Genomic DNA, 20,235 nt, shown 5'->3' on the forward strand with positions numbered 1-20,235 from the left:
TTGAAAAGAAGAGAGAGAAAAATACATTTTGATAAAAATAGATGCCAAACAGGGCCTTAATTAGACAAACAGGTCTTTTCCATCAATTAAATGTTTGCTCTACTTGTACAATTGAAGTCAAGGTCTTTGCTATTGCACATTTGCACTCCATGATTCCAAGTTCGGGTAACACGTTTGATTGAGCAAGACTTGATATTCTACAATGTTAGATGGAAATTAAAAATAATAAATTAATTTTATTCACTTTGAAACTTAAGTTCTTTATGTTAATAAAAAAAGGGCGAGGGGTGGGGTGGGGGGGGGGCTTCTTGTGCATATCTAAACAAATTATGCCTAACACCAAGAAGCAATATAATTTAGTGTCTATTTGGTAGGAATGATTTGAAGTGAAAATTATTTTTTGGAGAGCGGATGATAAAAAAGTTATAAATCAATATGCAGTTAAGAATGAACTTAGGATGAGATTTTCTTTTTTTTTTTCTAAATAAATTGTGTCAAAGCAAATGCTTAGCCCCATTTGGTTTCTATTAAATTAAATTTTATTTTTTTCTCTCCTATTTTTAATCGCACAATCTTTCATAAATTAATATTAAACGTAAATAAAAAACTTTTTTCTTTCTTTTTTTTTTCAACCACTTATTTAAAAAAAAATACTATTACATCCATTATAATTTGAAAAAATGTGGACCAAACGGGAGCTTAATAAATTAGTTTCATGTTTTGGTGCAGACAGCTACGAGAGAGTCTTATTTTCAACTCTAAACAAAAATTGTTCCTACATACAAGTCTATTGAAATATATACTTTTGCTACCCAACCCATGAATAATAATTAAATTCAATTCACACTTATCCACATCAAAAATTCTGAACCATGGACATTGTATCATGATCTGTGGAATTCAAGAGCCAGTGCTTGCTTGGGTTTTATTATAAATTGTTGAAATTATAATGTGAGAAGAACAAGGGGTAAATGAGTGTATAGTATTTATGTGTTTCATGAAGTTCCTGTTTGAACTTCATTATCTAAGAACTTATTTTTTCTCAAACTCATATTTTAAATTCTCCCAGGAAAAATAATTTTCACGAAATATTTTCATACTTTTTAATTACATATTCTTCAAAAATTTATTATTAAAAAACTCACGTATTCGTGAAAAAAAGAGCTCAAACAGGGGCAAAAGTCAAACTCTACATTTGCATAGTATTGAACTCGGGATGTGATGGAGCTTGAGGACCAACTAAATGAGAGCGATGTATTATTACATTTAACAAATGGCTCGATTTATACTTATATTCAGAGTTTGCACTCAAAGTCACCAAAGTAACATTCCTAACGAATACCATGGATAGACTAAAAATTGTGCACACTTGTTATGTAAATATTCAAGCCTCTTTGATAATGCTTTTGAAAAGTTAAAAAATGCTTCCGCCCACAAGAAGCTTCTTTTATGTATATTTTGATTATTTTAAAAGGTATTTTTTTAAAGCTCTTCCATAAAAATAGATTGCAAGCCCATGTTTGGAAAGTATTAAAATTAAAATTTTAGTATATTTTGATAAAAATTAATAAAGCCCATACTTGGTGAGAATCAAAATCAGATTTTTAGTAAAATTTTGATAAAATATATGATTGAAATGTTTTGGATCCTATAAAACTTATGGTTAAAATTAACCCCCGTTTGATCCTCATTTTCAGTCACACATTCTCTTATAAAATAATTTTAATAACATATTCTTCAAATAATCATTGTTCAATAACACATTTTTCCCAAAAAAAAAAAAAAAAAAAAGGTCTCAAACAGGAGCTAATTGTTGACTTTTGGCTTAACTAAAATCTTGGAGCTTGTTTGATATAACTAAAAAATAAATTAAAATCAAATTTTTTTATCGTTATTTCACTATTACAGTCGTGATTTTAAAATTCTTCTCTTACAGGTAGAATTCACTTTATCTCTAATGATCAAAAAATTAAATAATCAAAATTCATACAAAACAAGCACTAGATTTTCATTTTCAAGGGAGCAAAATGCGTAGTTGAAAAAGTTATGGATCTGAATAAATTTAGATTCCAATTCCTCCAATTAACAGAAATTTGACCAAAACTGCCCACTGGGGTCATTATATATTTTCTCCGAAATTGCCGCGCCATGTTCTTCTGTTTCTCTTACGTTGAAAGGAAAGTTCTGAAGGAAAAAGGACCGCGTTAAAACTTTCAAACCGTGTTCGATTACTCGGTTTTTCCTCGTCCCATGTTCCCCGCTGGGCGCATATATAATTGAAAATTATGTATCTAAAATGACTTCAATTTGCCGTCATCAAATGGAGGCTGTACTGCTCGAGCTGTGATTTGAGCAAATGGAAAAGCTAATACCAAAAGAGTTCGATTTGTCGAACAAGGACCGGTCGGATGAGGCTCTCATGCGTTGGCGAAAGGCGGTTGGACTTGTGAAGAATCGCCGCCGCCGCTTCCGTTATGCCGCCGATCTTGCAAAGCGTTCTGAAGCCAAAGCGCAGATGCTAAAAATCAGAGTATGTGCATTTTCTTTTTCTTTTTCGTCTCTCTCATCAGAAAAAAAAATAAATAAATAAAACAACATCACACATAAGGATTCTTTAGTTTTCTCATTGTCTTTCTTGAATTGTTGTGTTAACAAAACAAGTATTGTTAACAAAATCTTTAGTATTAGCTCACAATATCATATGATTTCTTTTCTCGTGTGTGAAATTAGAACGTTCTTCTTTGATATATTACCTTTTTCAAAACAACTGAAAGTAGAGTTCAGTTCTAATCAGGAAGGGTTCACATTGATCTTTAAGCCCCCGTTTGGTCACTTTAAATTCAATTAAATTATATTTTATTTTTTTCTCTCCTATTTTCAATCACACAATCTTCCATAAAATAATATTACACGTAAATCGAAAATTTTTCCTTTTTTTCAATCATTCATTTTTAAAAAAAATACTATTTTTCATTTTCAAAAAATGGTGGCCAAACGGGAACTTAACGTGTCTGCGATGTACGGAATTCCAATACCAACGTCATGTAAAAATAGGAGTCCCATTAAAACAACCTGGTCCAAGTATTCCAGGTTAATAATATAATATAATCATGGGCCATAACTTTACCGTCAAAATTTGCTTGTCCCCTTGAATAGAAATAGTAACCCCATCTTCTCGATCAAGAAAGTATAGTGGGGGCCCTCTACGTTTGAACTTTAAGCCCCTGTTTGACAAACATTATATGGGAAAAACAATATTGAAAATAGTGATTTCAATATTATCAAGTGACATTTTTTAGAATGTTCAATTTTAAGCGTATGAGTTAAAAAGTATCTACTCATTTGAATTTAATATCAACCTGTTTATTATGCATTTTAATGAAAAGCTACATTTTAAAATGATATTCTAGACATTTAAATATCGTTCTCGATTTTTTATTTTTTTATCAATTTATCACGAATTTTGAGAAGTGACTTCCATGAGAAGTTACATTAAAATAATATTTCTCGACATTTCATATGTCATTCTCGATATTTGAACACCATTTCATTTGTTTAGAATAACATTTCATTTTGAACATGACATTTTTTTACATTTAAAAATATCGTTCTTAACATTTCTGAATCAATAAAAAATACAGCATTTATTGTGATTTGATATGTATATTTTTTGAAATAAATATGGCAGGTTATATATCAAAATTTTATTAGCCAATAACAATATTGCAAAAATGTCCATTTTTTTGTCTTAGTGTGTGGAATTATAAATTGTTAATAAGGGTATTTTGATTTAAATTCTTCCAGATTAGATATTTTAGCAATGGTGGACATTTTTACAAATGATTAGGTAAAAATGGACATTTTGTAAAATTTCCTCTATTTTCACTAGTGATTTTCAGGAGAATGTGTGATTAAAAATTTTGAAAAAATTTTGAGTTTACGTGCAAAATATTTTATTAGATGAACGCATGATTGAAAATGAGATTGTGAAAAAAAAAAAAAAAAAAAAAAGGTTTTCAAATAATTTTTGTATAAGAGGGGCAAATGATGAGATGAGGATATACTGTATTAGGTTGTCTTGACATGTGAAAAGTTGGACAAGATGGATTTGAATTAGCAAGAAGATTCCACATGTTAAAAGATAGATTATTACAGAACTTTCAGAAAAATGATACTGGAGACCACATGATGATTTGTAAACTTTCTTGTTTGATCCTATTTTCGACTATGATTGTACAAGTTGATAATAATAAATAATAAAAAAATGCCAAAATAATACTAATTTTGATGCATGGAATCAAACAGGCATGCTGATTGTGGTTCCCTTTCGACTTAATCAATAAGTTTTGGCGACCTTTTGTTGTATAAAGTTCTTACTATTCCTAAAATGTTGAGAAGAACTCCAGGCCTTTGTGAATATAACCAGCTCTTTGCAGCAGTCTGCAGCTATGTTCTACTGTGCACTTTTTGTTACCTAATAATGCTTGTTCGTTTTCCTAATTTATTCCCCAGGAACGTTTGCGCGTTTGTTTTTTGGCATATAAGGCAGCGTTCAGGTTTATCGAGGGTATACCTCTACTATAGATATCTTGGTTTTACTTCAAAGTCTTGTTCCCATCATTAGTACTTAAATTTCTTCCTTGGGCAGCTGGTGGGCAAGGTAACCAATTTTCCTCTGAAGAGGCTATAGACTCCCAGGAAGAAGATATTCAAAATGACCTCCAAGAAGAGGCTAGAGAAGCAGGGTTTCAAATTCACCCCAATAAACTTGCTTCGCTTGTTGCTTCTTATGACATCACGACCTTAAGAAAGCTCAAAGGAGTTGAAGGACTTGCAAGTCGATTGAACGTTACATTGGATGAAGGAGTTGATTGTTCTAGTATACCTATCAGGAAAACTGTTTTTGGCTCCAATGAATACACCGAAAAACCTTCCAAAAGTTTATGGTTGTTTTTGTGGGATGCTATGCATGATACGACACTTATAATCCTTACGGTTTGTGCTGTTGTCTCTATAGGTGTGGGACTTTCCACTGAAGGTTGGCCAAAGGGAATGTATGATGGTTTAGGAATCATACTTAGTGTATTCTTGGTTGTCTTGGTTACTGCAGTTAGTGATTACAGGCAATCATTGCAGTTTAAGGAGTTGGATAAGGAGAAGAAAAAGATTTTTATCCATGTCACTAGGGACGGGACTCGACAAAAAGTCTCCATACATGACTTGGTAGTTGGGGATATTGTTTATTTATCAATAGGAGACCAGGTTCCAGCAGATGGAATATTCATATCAGGCTACAACTTGTTGATTGATCAGTCGAGCTTGACTGGAGAAAGTCTACCAATAAATATATATGAAAAAAGACCTTTTCTTTTAACTGGAACAACAGTTCAAGACGGGTCAGGTAAGATGCTGGTGACTACAGTCGGTATGAGAACCGAATGGGGTAAGTTATTGGATACTCTAAACGAGGGAGGAGAAGATGAGACCCCTTTACAGGTGAAGCTCAATGGTGTTGCCACTATTATTGGTAAAATCGGACTGGCATTTGCCGTGATGACTTTTTTAGTGTTGACAGTCAGATTTTTGGTGGAGAAAGGACGACTTCATGAACTTACCCAATGGTCTTCCCGTGATGCTCTAACACTTTTGAATTACTTTGCTACTGCAGTGACTATAATTGTTGTTGCAGTTCCCGAAGGACTTCCCCTGGCTGTGACACTAAGCCTTGCTTTTGCAATGAAGAAATTATTGACCGAAAAGGCGCTAGTGAGACATCTCTCTGCATGTGAGACAATGGGTTCTGCTACTTGCATTTCAACCGATAAAACAGGGACTCTGACTACGAACCATATGGTGGTGAATAAAGTATGGATATGTGGAAAAGAGAAAGAGGTAGATAGTAATGCAGATAGGAATGCCTTAGATTCAGATATATCAGGAAATGTATTAGCCATTCTCTTGCAGGCAATATTTAATAATACAGGATCCGAGGTTGTCAAGGATAAAACCGGAAAGCGAACTATTTTCGGGACACCGACAGAATCAGCATTGCTAGAGTATGGATTGCTTCTAGGTGGTGATTTTTATGATCAACGCCGGGAGTGCAAGTTGTTGAAGGTCGAACCTTTCAATTCGCACAAGAAAATGATGTCCACTCTTGTGGCTCTTGGAAATGGCAAAATGCGAGCTTTTTGCAAAGGCGCATCTGAGATTATACTGAAAATGTGTGACAAAACCATTGATTCCAATGGTGAAGCCTTTCATTTGTCAGAAGAACATGTAGGAAATATCATGAATGTCATCAATGCATTTGCTGGTGAAGCGTTGCGTACTCTCTGTTTGGCTTTTAAGGATATTGAAGACGGTTTTCAAGAAAATAGCAGCATTCCTGATTGTGGCTATACTTTGATTACAATAGTGGGAATCAAAGATCCAGTTCGCCCCGGGGTAAAGGAAGCAGTTAAGAGTTGTGTAGAAGCTGGAATTTATGTGCGAATGATCACTGGAGATAATATTAACACGGCTAAAGCAATCGCTAAAGAATGTGGCATACTTAATGATAATGATCTTGCTGTAGAAGGTCCTGTTTTTCGCCTTGAAACTCCAGAAGAGATGAGCCGGATGATACCAAACATTAGGGTGGGCAAACACTATATTTATTAATCCATAGAAATAATGGGTGAAACTTATAAATTTTCGTCTCAAGTGCTTATATCATGAATGCAGGTCATGGCTAGGTCATCACCTCTCGACAAACATGTTCTGGTGCAGATGTCAAGAAAGGAGCTTAAAGAGGTTGTTGCTGTCACTGGTGATGGGACCAACGACGCCCCTGCTTTACATGAGGCAGACATTGGATTTGCCATGGGCATAGCAGGAACCGAGGTATGTCCATATGTTTATTTTGCTTCACAGATTTATTGTTTTTTTATATGTCTTGTTTTCTTGTTGAATATGATTACTAAGCATCAATAAAAATCGTCCTCAGGTTGCGAAAGAAAGTGCTGATGTAATTGTAATGAATGACAACTTTACGACAATCGTGAACGTGGCAAAATGGGGACGTTCTGTATACATAAACATTCAAAAGTTTGTGCAGTTCCAGTTGACAGTTAATATTGTTGCTCTTATGATTAATTTCATATCTGCATGCATCTCAGGTACTACTATTGCGGCTCTATTTGATTCTCATTTTTTACATAATACATTTTTCTCTCTCTTCTTTTCAATCACACATTCTTCATTAAAATAATATTACACGTAAATAAAAAACTTTTCCTTATTTTTCAACGATACATTTCCCATCAATCTATCGTTTTAAAATGCATTTTTTCATAAAAATGGGCTCAAACACCCTTTTAATATCAGCATTAGCAGACGAGCTTGGTAGAATGAGTGGGGAAAGAAGACTCTGTTGAGCTAGACTCTACTGTGGTCAGACTTTTTCAAACAACGAACTTATTATTTACTTTGTTTATCAATTTCAGGATCAGCACCTCTTACAGCAGTGCAATTGCTTTGGGTCAACCTAATTATGGACACTTTAGGAGCACTTGCACTGGCCACTGAACCTCCACATGATGGACTGATGAAGAGGCCTCCTGTTAGAAGGACAGAAAATTTCATTACAACCCCCATGTGGAGGAATATCATTGGTCAGAGCATTTATCAACTGGCAATCCTTTTAGTGCTAAATTTTGATGGGAAGAAAATATTGGGACTTGAAGGTTCTGATGCTAGTGCAATACTAAATACTTTCATATTCAACACCTTTGTGTTTTGTCAGGTAATAAATGTTTTTAATTTAATTGATTTACTTGGGGTTTAACTCAATGTTTCCACAGTATATGTTTGCATTTTCTTCTCATGAAAATTCCAAGTAGCAATTTGGTTTCAACATTTAAAGAGGAGTTAATCTGTCCTCAATCTTTCATAATAGATGAACAAATTATTCCCTTGGTGTCAAAACCTTCCAATTCGTTGTTTAATCGTCATATGACGCTAACGGGAAAATGTCTCAAATCAAATTTTTTGGCACCATCCCAAGTTTGAGAATGCACGCCAGCATTGTAAAGATGGATACGTGAGGTTCACAGGACAATATATTTAAGACTCGAAAAATTTTGGTTTTTGAGAATTGATTGTGCAAGTATAATGAAATATTGAATACTAACATAATCCTTAACCAACTTGCTACTTAATGTGTTGTTGGACTGAACAGGTTTAAGGAAGAAAGACATGTCCAGTAATTGAAGAGCATAGAGATGGATTACATTTATCACTAAATGCAGGTTCATTTCTGACATACTTTGTTTGGTTTGGTTTATTTAGGTCTTCAATGAAATAAATAGCCGGGAAATCGAGAAGATAAACATTTTCCGCGGAATACTTAGAAACTGGATATTCACAGGAATCATTGCATCCACAGTAGTATTCCAAGTAATTATAGTTGAATTCCTGGGCACTTTTGCCAGCACTGTTCCATTAAACTGGCAACTATGGATACTCTGTGTAGCACTTGGAGCAGTAAGCATGCCTATTGCAGTTGTTTTGAAATGCATTCCTGTTGACAAAAAGTCTCCTAATTCTACACAACATGATGGTTATGATCCTCTCCCATCGGGTCCAGAGCTCGCTTGATTGGTTCTTCAAGTTTCTTCGAATAAAAAATAATAAGTGCATGGTAAGTAATAACATTGGTAAGGTCGATTAATATGAACGAACTATATAATATCTGAACAATCTATCTCTACGTACCAAACATCCTTTTACTTTCTCCCCTCCGCCATTGCCTGCTTGTAATTTATGGGGAAAATAAACGTAAACATCTTTGTATAATTCTCTTGATTTTTGTTTTGAGTTTCTTGTCTGTCTATTTCTGTATTCATATTCTAGGTTAGGATTTGAGTATTGAATAAATGTTTGTATGCTTTCTCTATATTAATAAAACTCTCATATTGTGTACTACTTAAATTACACTCAGTAATTTTGCTTACTTCAGAAGTATAAATAATATGGCCATGTTTACATTCTTAAATAGTGATTTGACATTATTTTAACAACACATTCTTACATAAAATAATATAACATGTAAATTCAAAACATTTTCTTATTTTTTAACCCTAAATTTCTCATCAATACACTATTCAAAAATGTATTTTTATGAAAATAATGTGATTAAGCAAGGGCTGTATATATAGAAGAAAAGCACAAATCCCCATAAATATCGTACCTATATGCACCATGTCTCAACCAATATCGTATTTAATTTTCAACAACCAAATTCAGGCATAGCTGCAAATATATAACAATGCTATAAATACAAATTTTTTTTGTACAGAAAGAGAGATAGATCTCTTCCTATAATTGGCTAGTATTATGCTATTTGTACAAAGTGTGTTTACAAAATTGGTTGACAAAATCCAGGTCATTAATTTTCAATGATTTAAAAATCTGTTTTTGAAATGATTTGTATAAATATTACTTTGTTAACCAACTTTGTACATATAGCATAACTCAACTGGTTGTTGACAAAAACGACAACAACAAATCACATGAAGATAACTATCTTCCTATACCAATTCTGTTAAAAAAAATCTGAACTTGCAAATTAATTGACAAATATACGAAAATAACCTCAAAAGTCTCAATACCTGAATGTCATTCAAAGGCAAACCATCCAATAAAATCCCAGAAGCAAGCATCAGGGACTCAAATGGTCAAAGAAAAAATGTATTGCGTAAATACCATTCCCACATCAAGAATTCATTACAAGTAATTAAATTATCTCATCTCCCTCTTGTACAATAAAATTTCTCGACCAGCCAATCGCCTACGGTAAAAAATAGGAACTACAAATTACAAAAAAATCATTTGTACCTACGCTTGGATTCTCCATAAGCAACAACCCCCATAACGGTCATAGAATATCCAGCAATGCCAATGAAGGTAACAGGATTTCGGAAAAGGAGAATTGAAATGACAACGGCCACAGCTCCTTTTGCATTGCCCAATACCTGATCATAATTCAGACCGTAGAAAAAGATTCAGATAGTGGGATTATCCAATATACAGATAATTACAGTTCTTGACGATTTCTGCAAAACATTTTGACTTACTTCTATAATTACACTCGTGATATCCATTATTCTTCAAACTTCATTACTTTCACTCTAGACTAGATACTATACGAGCATCAGACATACCCATACCCAAAGTTAAGAGTCTTGTCACTGAGTTCTTTTTCTTTTGATCATGATGTTAATGAATTCTGGGTCACCGGCTCCTAAATTTGAAAATTCAACTTAGATCCAAACCTGTATAGATTCTTATCTATGAATTGTCTACAAAGTCTTCTTTGCCAACACGTTAAAGTTTATTATATTTCATATATGCCTATCCAATGTAGTTTAGCCACCACCAGAAGAAATAAATGAATTGCTACTTTTTATTCAAGAGAGAGAGAGAGAGGGAGGGAGGACCTGGAGAGTCAATGCACTCGTATGCTTTGTCACCAAGAAATTGCACAAGTTGGCTCCATAAGCCATCGATGAATTAAGCAATAGTAGTACCCACATGAATTTATGTTCCAATGCAAGTGATATAGTTACGTCCCATACGTTGGGCTCCATTGTAAGTGCTGCAGGAAGTAATACCACTACAGCGATTGGGGACATATAAAGTAACAAATTCATGGAGTTTAACTTTTCCCTGCAACAATGTGTGTGTGTGATATAAGCCAATTGTGAACTTGAACTTTAGTGTGTCAGATATATCGAGGAGTACTTTTGAATTCCAATACTACAAATGATAAAATAATTTAGCACTTCTAAATGTCTAACAAATCAAAGATGAAGAAAACAAAATTCTGTAAAAAAAAAAAAAAAAAAAAAAACACGTAGTTCATTGCTTCTCCTTCACATTCTCATTGTAGATGAACAGAACTAGAGCTTGAAGTTGTTCGACGTCCAAATTGTTACTTCATATAGGAAATAATAACGATGCATCTAGAGCATGTTCATTTGTGCTTAAAAGTATGTCAAACGTTAAGTTACTTATATTTCGAAACATTATTTTCAGATTTGCTTTTCTTTAATAACAAAACTCAATTTTCTGGAAAATCGTAACTCGATGGCAACGTAACATCCAAGCACAGCCAAATATGTTCGTGATACTATATACACAGATCAGGAATATTTACCCTTCGCTAGAAAGGAGGACCCCCTGAAGAACAGACTTAAAAGCTCTCGCTGCAGTAGCACTTATGCACATGATAAATCCATACAAATGGAAGCTTGGCTCACCCTGCAAACAATTAAAAACTTTTGGATCTTGCAATTTCACAAAAGTGGACATTGTGTTAAGTGAATTTGTCGACGAATATAGAGTTGAACAGATTTGGTCACATAGAATATATAGTTGAACAGATTTGGTCAAATACTCACAGAACATTTTGCTTGCTCAATACTAGATTTAGGAGAAGAAAAGGTTAAACGATCGACTTCAATTACATGCGGAGATCAAATTGGAAGCTAAAGCAGCAAAAACTTGAGGGGTTTCAGTAGATACTAAAAGAGTAAAAGAAAAGTTGAACTCCGAATCTTTTATGCAAATACATAGCATTATAGTGTGGCAAAGAAACTGTATTCCTTAAACATTCGCAAACATTGCAACAACTCCTAGCACGTCCCACGGTTAGGATTTCACAACAAATATTCACATATATATAAGCATGACAACAAGTATAATCTTTTTAAAAATTTCAAACTTCATGTTATCATGAAATTGGAGATCATCTACATTATATTATACATTTCATTAGAAACTACAGACAAAATGATAAATCAATGAAAATAAATCCATATGCACAATGTTTGTAACTTATACTGCAAACCCAAATCTTAACGCCAATATTTTAGATCTGACATTCATTTCTGAAACAGACAGTCTAAAATAACCCCAGCAATAAATAACCTCCGATATACAATACCCACCAAGAAAAATTGGATCTTTTCCACATGACCCCAGATCACGATAGAAATATCAAAATGAAGCATGATATCTTAGTTTCACATACAGATCTCCTTATATGTAACCCCAAATTAAAACCAAGATATAAGGAAAAAACAATTTGAAAATTAAAATTAATCTTTTTTCACACAGAAACCCAAATCAAGCTAAAATTGATTGAAAAATGAAAATCAGTTTAATCCCAAAGATTCAGAGAAAAAAAAAACGTACCCCACTTGCAATGACAACCCCAGCAACCACAGGCACAAGACAAGCATAAGTAACCCAAGCCTCCCTTTTAAGGGTCATAAAATAAGCAAACAGTGCAGTGAAAAATGGAGTGGTTGCACCGATAGCCTGATTAAATGACACCGGCAAAAACTTTAAGGAAATATTACCACCCACAACAGACCCACAAAATACGACGCTGAGAGTTGCAATCCTGAAAAACTGGGACCTTGATTTGATCCTCTGTAGCGGCACTACTTTCAAGAAAACAATGGAGATGTAGCTGAGGATAGCACAGGCTGACATGTGGCACATAGTGAGGAAGATCGGGAAGGCAAATCCATAGTTGGAGAGCAAAAATTTGTTGAGAAGGAGGACTCCAATGTTTGTAGAGTACCATAGGATTATCAAACTGAATATGAAAAATGCATCTTTTCTTGATATTGAGGATGAAGATAACGCCGACATTTTTTATGTTGGATTCTTCGATTTGTTGTTCCAAGGGGGATTTTCATTACATTGATTTCATTTGGGAATCTGGAACTGTGATGGGAATAGGGATGTAAACGAGCCGGGCCGAGCCGGTTCGCGAGCCTAAAATTTCGGCTCGGGCTCGGCCCGGTTAAAATGACCGAGCTTTTTTGCGGGCTCGAGCCGGGCCGAGCAAAAGCTCGGCAAAAAAAAAGGGCTCGGCCCGAGCTTTGAGTTGCAATCCTGAAAAACTGGGACCTTGATTTGATCCTCTGTAGCGGCACTACTTTCAAGAAAACAATGGAGATGTAGCTGAGGATAGCACAGGCTGACATGTGGCACATAGTGAGGAAGATCGGGAAGGCAAATCCATAGTTGGAGAGCAAAAATTTGTTGAGAAGGAGGACTCCAATGTTTGTAGAGTACCATAGGATTATCAAACTGGATATGAAAATTGCATCTTTTCTTGATATTGAGGATGAAGATAACGCCGACATTTTTTATGTTGGATTCTTCGATTTGTTGTTCCAAGGGGGATTTTCATTACATTGATTTCATTTGGGAATTTGGAATTTTGATGGGAAGAAAATGAAGAAGAAAATTAGGTGACAGAAGAAAATTGCATCTTTTTTTTTTTTTTTTTTGGGTATCTGTGTATTTTCTTGGTCACGTATTCTTGGATTTGGAATGTAGGGTGGAAACAATAGAGAATGAGCCTGTCTGCTTGACAATAGGAGTGAAATTAGGGGGTTATTTATATATAAATTTTTAATATAAATTCGGATTTTTTTTTGGGACGGCTATTGAAAATTCTATATAGACGAATAGCTAACGAAGCTTGTGATAATTTCAAAAGCACTTAAAGGTAGTTTTGGAATGAAAAATGCCACATATACAAAGGTATGATTTATAGAATTTTTATAGAATACTCACACGGAGTGGACCTCATATGATTAAAATATTATTAAAAAATATCACCCCTCCCATGTGTGCGTCCTGTATAGACCTGTGAAGTAGGGACTGTACTTGTAGCTCAACTCGTTTGGAATCACCCGAACAGGAAATAGAATTAGGGTCGAGCAAACTGATCTAATTTTGATTGTACAATTGGATCTTAAATTTTAGAAAAATAACATTTGAGGAAGGGAAATTATGTAGATTTTGGGACTATTTATATTTATTTTGTTTATTTTTATATATAAAAGTTGGCTAAATTTTTAAAGAAAAATATGGATAGTAACGTAGTTATAAATTTTATAGGTGTCCACTTTTTTAGTCCACTAATTTTGGAGTTATTAATCAAAATGTCTATGAAATTCGTCAAGTATACTGATCCAAACTTGAAATTTTGAAAATGTTCATAGTGGTAGACAATATTATTAATGGTAATGAAAAAACTGAAACTTTATTTATTGAATGATCGAATCTAGCACTAAACATCAAATTTATCTTTGGTATTTCCAATATTTCCTTTCCGGTTAGACCCTATACTAATTTGGACGGCTCAAGACTTTTCATTACACGATCACACTTTCAGACTTAATATTTCATCTCACATTTTGAAAAACTATATAGTATAAGATGATCATATCCCAAATTTCCTTCATTGCATGTAACAATGTGGCTCTTAGGGATAAACTATCGAAGACCAATCAAAAGGCAACCTACTATGCCAATTAAGTGACAAGAATATAAATGCAAAATCAGGTAAATAAAAATAAAAGGATAATTAGCACAAAACTTTCATTCTTTCTCAATATTATTGTGAAAACGTCCTTAATTTTCATTTGGAAAAATTGTAGCAGTAGTCCCAAACTTTTTCAATTTTTGCAAACTTTATCCTAACTTTCAATTTGTGTCATTCACAATTCCAAACCTTTTAAAAATATGTAGCTGGAGTCCAAATAGATAGATGAACATTAGTTGACCAAGGAAGTCAAAATCTAATCAGTTTTGACCAAATATTTAAGGGTAAAATGGTAACTTTATATTTTTCTCACATTAAATAAATTAAAACCCAAAAAATAAAAATAAAAATATATAATCCCATTCTCCCAAATCAAAATCTCACGGTCTTCTTCTCCGACGAGACCTATTGGAAATTGTCGTCTCCTTCGCCTCTCTATCAAATCAATATGAAATTGCCACCGCCCTCTCTATCAAATTAGTATGAAACAGCCGTCAAGTCGAGGAAATGTTACCACGACAAAGAGATTATGAAATTGCCACACTCAACATCTACCATCCACATCAATCCCAGCCCCAGTCCACCTTGGCGATGTTAAACCCTCTACCTTTGGGTACTGCTCCTATTCCCTTTCCTCTCCCATGGTTCAAAGTTTTCTTCTTTCTTCTTCTGTCACCATGAAGAGAACGTTGTTGTCTCTGGCCATTTGTTTGGCGAACATTCCCTCTACTGGACGTATTTATAGCCAGTCCAGTTGCTGGTTCTGATGGACTTAATGTGGAAGCATCTTGAATTATACTATGTTGTGCCAAGTCTCCTTGAATTCCCACCTAAACATGAGAGTCAAGCCGGAGTTTGAGAATCCCACTAGAGCTAGGTGAACCTCAAGGAAACTTGTGTGACCATGGGTAACATTTAATTGCTCCAATTAAGGTTGGTTGGCAATTTGATTTGGTGGGATTGGGTGGCTAGTTTGGTGGATTGTATTTCTGATTGGGGATGGTAGCGACTGCCTTTGAACGACGATGTCAATGATGTGTGGATGGCAGTGGCGGCTGCCTTTGGGCGACAATGTTGAGCATGTGTGGGTGGGGGTGGCGATGGTGGCCAAACTTTGGGTGGCAATGTCAACAGTCGGTGTGATGGGAATAGGAAAAAGTAGGGTGGGAGGAAGAAGGGTTAATTTTTTAATTTTATTTTTAACTTATTTAATGTGAGAAAAATATAAAGTTACAAATATTCCCTTAAATATTTGGTCAAAATTGATCAGATTTTGACTTTCTTGGTCAACTAACGATCAATTTGGACTCCAACTGCATATTTTTGAAAGATTTGAAATTATGAGTGGCACAAAATGAAGATTATGGTAAATTTTGCAAAAATTAAAAAGGTTTGGGACTGCTGCTGCAATTTTTTCTTTGAACTTTTTGATATTTTCACACTGATTTTTTACATTTCATTGTGAAAATCATCATTTTAATCAATTTTTATCCATTTTCTCAATAAAAAAAATATAAAATAACAAATATACCCTACTATTTAAATAAAACAAAATAAGAACAAAATAAGAAACAAATTGTAATCATCCTCTCAAACTTTTTAAAAAGTACAAATGAGTCCAAATAATTTTTGAAAAGGATAATTAGTACAAAACGTCCCTACCTTCCAATATTATTGTACAAAAAACCTATGCCTTTTTATTTTTTGACATTTTCGACTTTATTTTCACATTTCATTGCTAAAATCATCATTTTTATCCACGTTCTCAATTAAAAGTTGTAAAATCACGAATATACACTTCTATTTAAATAAAAAAAATAAAGAATAAATTGTAATTATACTTCCAAATTTTTTTAAAAAATATAAATAAATAATTAAGCCCTTGTTTGATTTCCATTATTTCGAAAATTTATTTTTCTCCTTTCTTTTCAACCACATTTTTTTCAATGAAATAATATTACACTCAAACCCATAACTTTTCTTTATTTTTTAGCAACACTTTCTCCATCAATTTATTATTTTATAGATTCTTAAAATAAAATGAAGATCAAACAGGCTCTAAGAAATGAAAATTAAAAAAAAAATCACTTTCTTTCATTCTTTCTCTTTCACCACCCCCTTTTGCTGCCTCAATCTTTTATCAAATTGGAGAATAATCTAAATTTAGTGATATGTCCTAGAATCCATGACCTAGCCTCATCTTTTCTTTCTAGAAAGGGACGATTTTTACCCTTCCGTGGACCGACCACCAATTTGGCTGTTAATTGGGGCAATTAATTTTACACCCACAGTCATGTGATATTGATGCGGATTAACATGTACCAAATTATGTAAATCAACACCCTCAAACCCATTAATTGAAATAGGCACACTGGTCACGTTTACTGGGCACAACAAGAGGGAATTCCAAGGCACATCAACATCATATTGTACCATTTTGTGATGTTTCTCCATGAGTATAGGCGACTAGACAAGGTGGATTGACTGGCAATAGTGGACGACCATGGGAATTGACCGAATGGTCGAAATTGGTTAAAAAGTCATGTGGTTCTTGGTGTATTTGCAGTTGATTTTAAGTCAAATTTGCGACAAATTGTATAACTGTTTTGCTTGTGATGGATTGAGGGACTATTGGCATCGATGGAGAAGTGAAATTCTGGTGATTTTGGTGGCAGCAACACGCTGAAATTGAGAAGAATTGGAGATAGCTCCGAGAGAGACAAAAATCACCCCTTTCTAAAAGGAAAAGGGGAAGGCTAGGTCATGGATTTGAGGATATATCACTAAATATGGATAATTCTCCAATTTGATTGAAGTCTGAGGCAGCAAAAGAAGGTGGTGGTGGTGGTGGAAGAGAAAGAAGGAAAGAAACATTTTTTTTTTAATTTTGATTTTTAAGTATTTATTTGTACTTTTTTGAGATTTTTAGAAGTATATTTACAATTTTTTTTATTTTTTATTTATTTAAATAGGAGGGTATATTCGAGAAAATAGATAAAAATGATGATTTCCGCAATGAAATGTAAACATAATGGCGAAAATTCCAAAAAAAAAAAAAAAAAAGGAAGGATGTTTTGTATAATAATATTAAAATGTAGGGACATTTTGTGCTAATTACACTTTTAATAATTTATCTGAATTTGTTTGCACTTTTTAAAAAGTTTGAAAGTACGATTACAATTTGTTCTTTATTTTTCTTTTCTTTTTTTGTTTTATTTGAATATGAGGGTATATTTGTCATTTTATATTTTTTAATGAGAAATTGGATAAAATGGATGAAAATGATAATTTTCACAATAAAAGGTAAAAGTAAAGATGAAAATACAAAAAAATGAAAAAGTATGGAAGTTTTACACAAAAAAAAAAAAAAAAAAAAAAAAAAAAAATGAAAAAAAGTATGGAAGTTTTACACAATAATATTAAGAGTTAGGGACGTTTTGTGCTAATTACCCGAACAAACAAGTATGACGTTACGTGCTCGATTTACTTATTTGTAGTCTTTATTACATTAGATTAATATAGAGATGGATAAAAAAAAATGGAAAAGAACTACCTAAAACACACAAAATTTTCTTCATGAGTATCGTAGTACCAACACTCGCGCTGAGGAGTGTAGACACTTAGCTTCGTGAAATTAATTATTTTATTATTTAAATAATGCCCCTGTTTGTACTAAAAGTATAATCAACTTATTGACGCAAGTATATAGAAATCGAAAGACAGGATTTTACACCAAAACGTCCTTCATTGCATAGCTTTAAAACCTACGAGGATGGCAATGGGGATTTTTAAAATAGAGTCACCAAAAGCAAACTTTCAAAACTATCCTTCGTCTCCTTATTTTAGAAGTTGATGGTGGAAACTAAACAATGCCAAAACATAACTTTTACTACTTAGTATTACGTAAAATCCCATTACTCGTCGAGGAAGTGGTCCGTATACACACACTCGAACAAGTAGTCAATGTAATGCTCCACGCATGGTAAGTCTTGATGCATCGTTAGAATTCAGGAAATCGAACATAATACCACCAAGTAGGAAGCTCTGTGTCAGCATATACCTCGATTCATAATTTGATCTCTTCCAAGACCGCAAAGTTATCTCTGAATAGCATCTCGACTTTTTACTAAGAACAAGGAAAGATTTTAAAAAAAAAAAAAGTATAATATCATTGAATAAATAAGATGCGATCGTGTGTGGTTTTGTATGTTCAAGCGTAGGCCTCTACGGCCCTCAAATCGTTCTCATACGACACAATTGAATGGCCAGGTTTCAACCCATATAAAAATCTTAGCTTGTTGGATTTTATGCATAATAATAAAGAAATGAAAGAAAGAAATCAACACAAGTATTTACATGGTTCGAAGATATGCCTACATCCACGAGAAGCAAAACGGAGATAATTTTATTCAACGGCATCGGCCTATTTGATCTAGTAAATCTGTATTCCACTCTGTGTGAGCCACATACACAACATAGCTGAAATAGTTCTATCTTTTTCATTTCCTCGTGTCTTTTTTAAGGTCGAACGTGTGTGATATTTATGTTGAGATGTTAACGTTTCATTCCCCGAAAACACAAAACCATCCCTTGGGGTAGAACTTGCGACCATCCAAAAGTGGCTACTCAAAACTGCCGAAACTTAATTCCAGATTTGATGTCACTACTTTCAACCCATTTTTCAGCACTTATTTTGAAATCAAAAGAATCATCCAAATTATCCTTTCGAAGAGCTCATTAGAATTTCATAGTTATCATTTTCTCCATTAGATATCGTAGAAAGGTTCAAGAATTCTTATATGTACTTTCAAATAAAAATTAAATGCACGATAATTTAGTAGTGTCAAAATAAATAGACACACACTGGCGTCGGACACAGGGGGTGGACACATGAGCCCCAACTTTTTGGATTTTATTTATTTATTTATTTTTCATAAAGTCACATTTGTTATCAATTGAAATCTAAATTTTAATTTAAATCAAAGTTAATAATTAATTTTAATAAAATATTTCATGTAATCCACAATTTTCCAACTTTTATCAAAATCTTCTAAAAAATATGATTTCTCCCAACCAAACAAGTGTAAAATCACAATAAATTTGAACTTTTTCTCTTTTTTCTTACTCTCTCATGACTCTCTTCATGCATTTATACTAAAACGTTAACCATTCTAATTTTTTAAAACTTGTCTATGATTTATCTACAAATTATCATATTTACTATAAATTTTCACTTCCCAATCAAATTTTTAACTAATTAGAATCTAAATTTGCATTATCTCGTATAGAATTGTGTATATAAAATGTGTCTGAAATGATTTTGTCCAATTTGACTTATATTTAACGAGTTGTATTTATTTGATTGATTAGTAGTATTGAATATTGGTAATATGTTTTTCCTTTCAATTATTTGAATTAATTGTTTGTATCAAATACACCATTAATTTATTAAATGTAAATATGAATTTTCATGTAATGAGCAAAATATTAATAAAATGACTGTTCGAAATCAAATAGACAAAAATAATTAGCAAAATATTAATGAAGAAATATTTTTTAAATATAAATATTCGAAAAGTTGAAATATGAATTATTCAAAAATTAAGAACAAAGTATTCGATCTGTACAGAGTTCGATTGTGTCTCGTAACTCAAAATGTCTGCATCTACCCCTTGATAGACAGTCCAATCTCAGTAAAAGATTTGATCATAACTAGTTCAACTTTCGGAAGACCCAATCTTGGACTGGTTCGCCCTTTATGGTAGGAACTTTGAGCTAGTTGGCTAAATTTATTTAAAAGCTTTTTACTACTCGCAGTAAATTTTATTTGTAAAGTGATT

General features: G+C 33.2%; 2 protein-coding genes across 3 annotated transcripts; one reads left to right on the forward strand and one right to left on the reverse strand.

The window, feature by feature from the left end:
• Positions 1–2,186: 2,186 nt before the first annotated feature.
• Positions 2,187–8,967, forward strand: LOC111399650 (putative calcium-transporting ATPase 11, plasma membrane-type). Of its 2 annotated transcripts, none has more exons than XM_023027085.1 (7): positions 2,187–2,530; positions 4,513–4,567; positions 4,649–6,639; positions 6,727–6,885; positions 6,989–7,160; positions 7,488–7,786; positions 8,222–8,967. In XM_023027085.1, the coding sequence occupies exons 1-7, from the start codon at positions 2,357–2,359 to the stop codon at positions 8,225–8,227; spliced, it is 2,856 nt and encodes a 951-aa protein (XP_022882853.1). In that variant the 5' UTR covers positions 2,187–2,356; the 3' UTR covers positions 8,228–8,967. The 2 variants fall into 2 exon arrangements, with proteins under 2 accessions (XP_022882853.1, XP_022882852.1); XM_023027084.1 differs by having other exon boundaries at positions 2,189–2,530; positions 8,332–8,967.
• Positions 8,968–9,716: 749 nt separating this feature from the next.
• Positions 9,717–12,788, reverse strand: LOC111399651 (UDP-URONIC ACID TRANSPORTER 1-like). Its single transcript, XM_023027086.1, has 4 exons — positions 12,241–12,788; positions 11,201–11,304; positions 10,482–10,710; positions 9,717–10,016 (listed from the first exon to the last, which is right to left on the reverse strand). Exons 1-4 carry the CDS (start codon positions 12,703–12,705, stop codon positions 9,870–9,872), a joined length of 945 nt encoding a protein of 314 aa, XP_022882854.1. The 5' UTR covers positions 12,706–12,788; the 3' UTR covers positions 9,717–9,869.
• Between the last annotated feature and the right edge of the window lie 7,447 nt (positions 12,789–20,235).

This window comes from Olea europaea, chromosome 9 (assembly GCF_002742605.1).
Source record: "Olea europaea var. sylvestris chromosome 9, O_europaea_v1, whole genome shotgun sequence".
Taxonomy (NCBI): domain Eukaryota; kingdom Viridiplantae; phylum Streptophyta; class Magnoliopsida; order Lamiales; family Oleaceae; genus Olea; species Olea europaea.

Coding starts and splice junctions, on each gene's coding strand:
- LOC111399650 (XM_023027084.1), top strand. CDS start 2,357: ATGGAAAAGCTAATACCAAAAGAGTTCGATTTGTCGAACAAGGACCGG. Junction 2,531..4,512: donor CGCAGATGCTAAAAATCAGA/GTATGTGCATTT, acceptor TTTATTCCCCAG/GAACGTTTGCGCGTTTGTTT. Junction 6,640..6,726: donor GGATGATACCAAACATTAGG/GTGGGCAAACAC, acceptor TCATGAATGCAG/GTCATGGCTAGGTCATCACC.
- LOC111399651 (XM_023027086.1), bottom strand. CDS start 12,705: ATGTCGGCGTTATCTTCATCCTCAATATCAAGAAAAGATGCATTTTTC. Junction 11,305..12,240: donor GGGTTGTCATTGCAAGTGGG/GTACGTTTTTTT, acceptor AATTGTTTGCAG/GGTGAGCCAAGCTTCCATTT. Junction 10,711..11,200: donor GTCCTCCTTTCTAGCGAAGG/GTAAATATTCCT, acceptor ACATTGTTGCAG/GGAAAAGTTAAACTCCATGA.